This window comes from Physeter macrocephalus, chromosome 9 (genome assembly GCF_002837175.3).
Source record: "Physeter macrocephalus isolate SW-GA chromosome 9, ASM283717v5, whole genome shotgun sequence".
NCBI lineage: Eukaryota > Metazoa > Chordata > Mammalia > Artiodactyla > Physeteridae > Physeter > Physeter macrocephalus.
Window position 1 is genome coordinate 66,927,573 of NC_041222.1, and position 6,599 is coordinate 66,934,171.

Sequence of the window (6,599 nt, forward strand, 5' to 3'; positions counted from 1 at the left end):
TGCTAATGTGCCTCAATAAAAGCGCTTTTATTCTTCTCAGAAAAGGTTGTGAAGCACACAGATTCATTAATATAACTTTTGGGATTTGTAGGTTAATTCGGTAGCCTCCTTATACTTGATAGATACACACCTGCCCCGATTTCTTGCTTGAAATGTATAAAATGCCAAGCAAAAAGATACGCACTGAAAAATTCTGATGAATTAATCCTAAACCTTAAAAAGTAGTTGTGAAGATAAAAAAAAAGTCAAAAATCTAAAATAATTTTAATAGCTAATTCTTTTTGTCCCAAAAGCCGAGGAACATGAAAAATTATCTTTCAAAAACAGTTAATTTTCTTACTTTGGTAGTATTGTATTTTAAAGCATAAAATATTAGTTATAATATCTAATTTAAGTCTCATAACAAACCTAGCTATGATGCATATCTGGATACATTCTATTACTCAATTTTCCTATTTAAGAAAAATTCCATGTTAAAAAGATTAAGTAATATTCTTGAGGTCCAAAACTAATAAATGACAAACCCTGCAAATGAGCTTTGGACTCCCAGTGTAGTATTCTTTAGACTCTATCAGGATCTATAAATATTTTTGAGCACATAATAAAATGTGTACATCATTTACTATACTAAGAACACTTTAGAACACACACAGAAAGAATAAATTTTAAAAGCATGAGGTAAAAATAAATGTAAATAGAAGACTTGAGATTTTTAACCTGCTCTCAGCATACTTGCATACCCTACTTTGAAAATTATTGGTCAATAGTACATACACCAATTTATCCTCTGAATTAAAATAAATTTGCATTCCTTAGTGTTTACCTCATGCAAAATGAAACAAAGGTCCTTAGATAACCTGTTCCCAAAATTATGAATTAAGAAAAATTGTGAAAGGCATTTTTGAGGCAAAAAATTTTAAGATTTGATAACCATTTAGATATAAGGAGCACTGGAAAAGATATTCAGAATGATTTATAATTTTTTTCCTATAACCATTAGGCAAATGTTGATTACTTGAGTTATGGAATATAAGAGATAGGACATCTAAGTTTACTTTTATATTACTATTAATTTGAAAATCTTTCCATAGTTTATTGGCTATCCAGTTCTTCTCTAACATAAAGGATCTGTAAGTTCTTTTGCCTTTTTCGGCACTGGGATGATTGCCCTTTTGTTTGATTTAAGGGTTCTCATTAGTTATAGATATTAACGTTTTGTCCATTTTATGTTCTTTCTGTCTGGCCTCTTTTCCTCAACGTTTTGTTTGGGAGACACCCATATTTTCGTGTGTCATCATAGCATTCATTCTTACTGCTGTATAGTATTCCATTTTTACTCCTACTAAGAGAATTTCCTAACTCAAACTGGGTTAAACAATAAGGAAATGTATTTTCTCAGATAAGTGGAAGTCCAGATGTAGGACAGACTCTGGGTGTGATAACCAGAGCTGCAATGATTTTATTAAGATATACGTTTTCTTTCATCTCTCTGAACTGTTATTATGATCACAGGATAGCTGCCAGGGTCAATGGGTCGTGTGATAAGGTTTTACCAGCAGAATGTGACCAGGGGAATTTATATCACTTTCACACTTGGCCAAGCCTTTCTTTTTCTTTCCCATATGCTGAAATCTGGACCTGAAAGTAACCTATTTCTACCACACAGATGAAACAATGACCTTGGGCAAGGTAGAGAAACATGATAAAAAGAATCTGAGACCCTGAATGACCATGTGGAGCATAGCTTCCTGACATAGTGAAGCACCTGAATCAGGAAGTTTACGTACCAGATTTTTAAATCTTGTTTTTAATAGTCACTGAATTGTTGGGTTTCTTGGTTATTAGCAACAGAGTCTTCACCATAACTTAAGTCAGACCCATTAAGTTTAAAATACAATGGAGGTTTTAAGTTTAAAATGACAGAATCAAAAATAAAGTGAGGATACCTGGAAAAATGAAAGGCCATGGAAAATTTTTATCAGTCCCAGGTATGAGGTCTGCGGTAGACTGTTGTTCAAGTTCCTCTCTCTAAGAAAACAGTTTTTAGAGTAGAATGCCTATCACTCGGACAAGAATTAAGCGCCAACAAACTCACTGCTGTCCTTTCTCAAATTTTCTCTAAAGTCTTTCTCAAATTTTCTCTAAAGTCTAATAAATTAACATGAATAATGCAAAGACTATACTGACAAGTCGATTCTGAATATGAATTTTTTAATAAGCAAAATCCCCTATGGATTAAACACAACATAGTTTAATTCAAATCATTAAGAGATGCTAATCTTAGTTTAAGCTTTAAAATCTGAAATTTGAGCACGATAACCTCATAAAGTCAGACGTGGGTATTACCGGTTTTCCTTGGTTCATATTTCCATTGCACAAATATTTATATAGTGTCTATATCAGATAGGTAAAATATATATCAGGAAAGCAAGTTTAGAGTAGAAAAATTAGAACTTATAATTGATCAATTAATCACTGAAGAGAAATATTAATAAGTTTTTTCATTCACTCATGAAGATTTTATGACAAATTCTCAGTGAAAATCTGTTCCTTTAATCAAAATAGAAAATGGTATTTTGGCACTGGGATCAAAATCATGTTGCTAACAATTATTTAGTATATACTGATGATTTAATTTATTGAATAATTTGGTATTAGTTTCATCATGGCAATACTCATAAATTGGCAAATCTATGTCTAAGACTAAACAATACGAAGAATATTTTCAAGTATTCTTCAAATATTCATTATGTTCAAGAAGTATAGCAAGGACAGCTTGTTCTATGATCTACAAAAGACCCCATTTTATACTGCTTTGATTTACATCCTAATTTTTACAGATAAAAACATAAAGATGGTACACGTTTGTGAGTAGCAGCAATAAAAATTGCTGATTAAAAAAATGCCAACCTTGGGCTTCCCTGGTGGCGCAGTGGTTGAGAGTCCGCCTGCCGATGCAGGGGAACCGGGTTCGCGCCCCGGTCTGGGAGGATCCCACATGCCGCGGAGCGGCTGAAAAAAAAAAAAAAAAAAATGCCAACCCTCCTCACTGAATTTGCTTGCTAATATGACACACATTTTCATTGCTCATTTCTATTATAAGCCCTCTTTTCATTACACAACAAATCTGAAGTTATGAAAATGTCATTGTAACAAAGTATGATAATCTGCAGTTTTAGGTTATTTTAGATCAAACTAGAGCCTAGACAAAACTTTTCTAAAATCAACTTTACCCATTTCTTAAACAGGTACATATTTTGATATAAAAAAAATCTTTTATATTACTACATGATACTTCTCATCAGGTATCATTGGGGAAATTCAACAAAGGTGAGCCTTAACCCATTTATAGGGGCATTTGGGTTTCAGAATTTTTAAGACTTTTCAGGAATTATGCTCAAAAAAATTCCTCATTTGTGTGTGTGCCTTATTACAAAAGTTTTTTTCACCATACTTATACATGATTTTAAAACAAAGGGTCTTTAAAACTAGTTAAACTAAATATTTTGCTTAGTTCTTGAGTCGCCAGTTGCCACAATCAGGAAATATTTTAAACTTTTTGTATTATTCCCTTATTATAAAGGCTTTATCTCCCCTGTTTGTTTAAAAGGAGAGAAAAATGTCAACACATTTGAAATATACATATCTGCTAATACCCATAAAGTCAGAGAGGAACAAAATACAGAAGGAAAGTAAAGTGACAGTAAAATATGCACTTGAAATTTCACAATTTGGATTATAATTCTTACTGATAGATCTCTTATTTTGAAGCAGGTATTCTGCAGATAGCATTTCAATAAAATTTTTAAAACATTTTAAGGTAGATGGTATGTTCATTTTAATGGTGAGAAAACTAAGGCTTAGAGAGATTAACTAATTTACACCCAAAGTAGAAGTAGGGCCAATATGCTTTTTTCCATTCTTCAATTCCTACTGCCTCCTAAAAATGTTTTAATTCTTTTGCTATTAGAAAATGACGTAAAGGGGATAGAAATACTTTTCACATACCTACTTATTCTCACCAAGTTTCTTCTCATATTTCTTGGTCATAGGGGAAGATTTTAATGTTCAAAACTATCAATTACTTTTAAGCAAAATGTACAAAGTGTCTTCAATACCCAGGATTAGAAAAAAATCTCAAAACTATTTTCTTTGGCAACTTGTTTTATAATATATGCTATGAAACTTCTGGAATATTCCACAAACAAAACAAACATTGTAACTCATGATTTTTTTCTAGCTGTAACAGAAACTCTTCTCATTGTTTTCTGCCTTCTTAAACTGAAGTGTTCGCCACCACTTAAACACCGTTTTACACCTATGATTTTTACCAGGTACAATGGTATCCTCTTCATTACTAGGCAAAGGTGTTATTCATTAACAAAGTACAATCAACTGATTTTAGAATATATGTTAAGATAATCACATTTTTTTTTCCTGCATTCAAATTACAACTGAGACTTAAATCACTTTGTTTTGGGACTTCTGATATACATATAATTCATAATTTCTTAAAAATTCTTAAACATTAGCAATATTAGGCAAAGTAGCTGTGTGCCATGCTGTCAAGTCTAAAATGTATAAAAATTATGAAATGTTTAGACTGTCTAATCTTTAGATTATTTTAAAAGATCACTGTTTCATAAAGCGAAAAGAAAATGAGTTTACAAAGGCTAATCAAGTTCAGATATTAAAAATAGGTATAATATATACATACATGTATATTTCTTAAAGAAACGTGTAAACATTTCACACACTTTAAATAATAGTCGTGGGAGAGCTTTAGGTTATTTTTAGTGCACCAAATTTATTTGCTGATCAAAGAATTACTATAGGCAGATAGTTTAAAAATTCCCAGGGCTGGGGGAGGCGGGCAGAGTGGGGTAAACAAATCAGTATATATTAGATGTATAAGGACTAGAGCCAGGGCAGACATGAGTTTCTAAATTATATATATCACCTTTTTCATAAAAGGGTGGTACTTCATAGGCTATCCAAGTAACACCAACTTATAAAAACAAACCAAATACCTAGAATGTTGGCCACATAAGAGAGAGCGGCTGGAGGCTTTGGGAGACTGAAGAATGAACAAACTCAACCGATTCAAAATGTATTATTCGTCCCTCAAACAACCAAAACAGAGGGAAAATATACCACAGGTCCTCACAACACTCAGAAAAGTTCAGGCATTAGGACGTGTTGACTGGCACCCATTTCTTGCTGTTTTAAAACCCGCCCTTCCGCTGCCTGGCCTCTCTCCACGGAAACGAGCGAGGGCCAGAGAAGGTTGATCTGTACACGTGGGTACTCAGACGGCCCCACGCCCTTCTCAGCCTCTGCCGGCCGAACGCAACGCGCCCCCGGAAGTGGCCTGACCGGGCAGGAGGCAGGAGCGCGCGGCTCAGGCGCGCGCTAGCTGGGGGCAACCGAGAACGGAGGAGGAGGGGCCCGCGCGAAGCCCCGCCTCCCTCCGGCTGCGGCCTCGGGCTACAGCCAGGGTTCCGAGGGCTCGGGCTCGGGCTCCGGGATTCGCTGGCCTGAGTCGGGTCTGCGTGGACAGGGCTCCTCCTTGTCCCCACGCGGGCGCGGCCCCCGCTGTTCGAGGTGCAACTGCAGCAGGGCCCGGCGGTACATGGCCTCCAGCTTCTCAAGCCGGGCTCTCAGGGCCCTGGGGCTGCCCTGCTCGTCCTCGGGGCCGCCGCCCCTAGCCCTCCTGTTCGTGCTGGCCTCCTCGGGGCCCGGGGTCGCCCTCGCCGCCTCCGCGTACGCCCCGTCACCACCCTCACCGGGGAGCCGCAAGGCCTGACGGAAGAGGCTGCGGTTCTCGCGCTTCAGCCGCCGGTTCTCGAGCCGCAGTCGGGCGTTCTCCTCACGCAGCCGCGCGTTCTGTCGGTCCCGCTCGTCCCGCGCGCGGATGGCCTCTAGGTGGCTCGCCGCCAAGTCGGCGAACCGCTCCTCCAGCTGCTGTCGGGCGCCGCCCGCGCGGCCTCGCCAGCCCGCGCTGCTGCCACCCCCACGAACGCGGCCCGGGCGGCCCTGCCCGCGGCTGTCCTCTCCGCCGCAGCTCCCGCGCCTGGTGGCGCCACCACGCATGCGCCACATCGTCCCAACCGCGCCGCCAGCCCCTTGGGCCGAGGGGCCGCGCGCCCAGGCGCCAGCGAGTTCGGGGCCCGGCAGGGCAGTTGGGGCAACAGCGCAGGAGGAGAGGAGGTGGCGGGCGGCGGCTGCTGGCTTGGGGCCAGAGGAGGCCGGGAGTTTGCCCGGTTTGAGGCGTGTCTTGTCTCCTCGGGTGGAGCTGCCCCTCTGGGCCTGCGATCTCCAGGCCGGCTCACACACAATGCCCCTGGGGAACGCCCTGCGGCTCAGCCCTTCGGCAGCGCGGGGAAAAGCGTGTATCCTCGCCCGGGCTCTGCCAGGGCTCTTCGGCGCGGGCCAGGGCACTGCAGGAACCAGCCGGCCTCGCCCTGTCTCCAGCGCAACCACCAGTTACCTTGCCTTTTACAGGGCAATCTCAAAGCAAATAATAATACAATGAGAAGTTCTGGGACAGCTTTATGGGGTAGGTTGAAAAGCTATAACGGGTTTATTTAGAACCCAGC

At 40.2% G+C, this 6,599-nt stretch overlaps 1 protein-coding gene across 1 annotated transcript; it reads right to left on the reverse strand.

The window, feature by feature from the left end:
* Nucleotides 1-4,632: 4,632 nt before the first annotated feature.
* TUSC1 (tumor suppressor candidate 1) lies at nt 4,633-6,310 on the reverse strand. Its single transcript, XM_024132906.3, has one exon. The coding sequence runs from the start codon at nt 6,100-6,102 to the stop codon at nt 5,488-5,490; it is 615 nt and encodes a 204-aa protein (XP_023988674.1). The 5' UTR covers nt 6,103-6,310; the 3' UTR covers nt 4,633-5,487.
* Nucleotides 6,311-6,599: the final 289 nt, after the last annotated feature.

What these genes read in the sequence shown, in the direction of transcription:
- TUSC1 (XM_024132906.3), bottom strand. Translation starts at nt 6,102, where the DNA reads ATGTGGCGCATGCGTGGTGGCGCCACCAGGCGCGGGAGCTGCGGCGGA.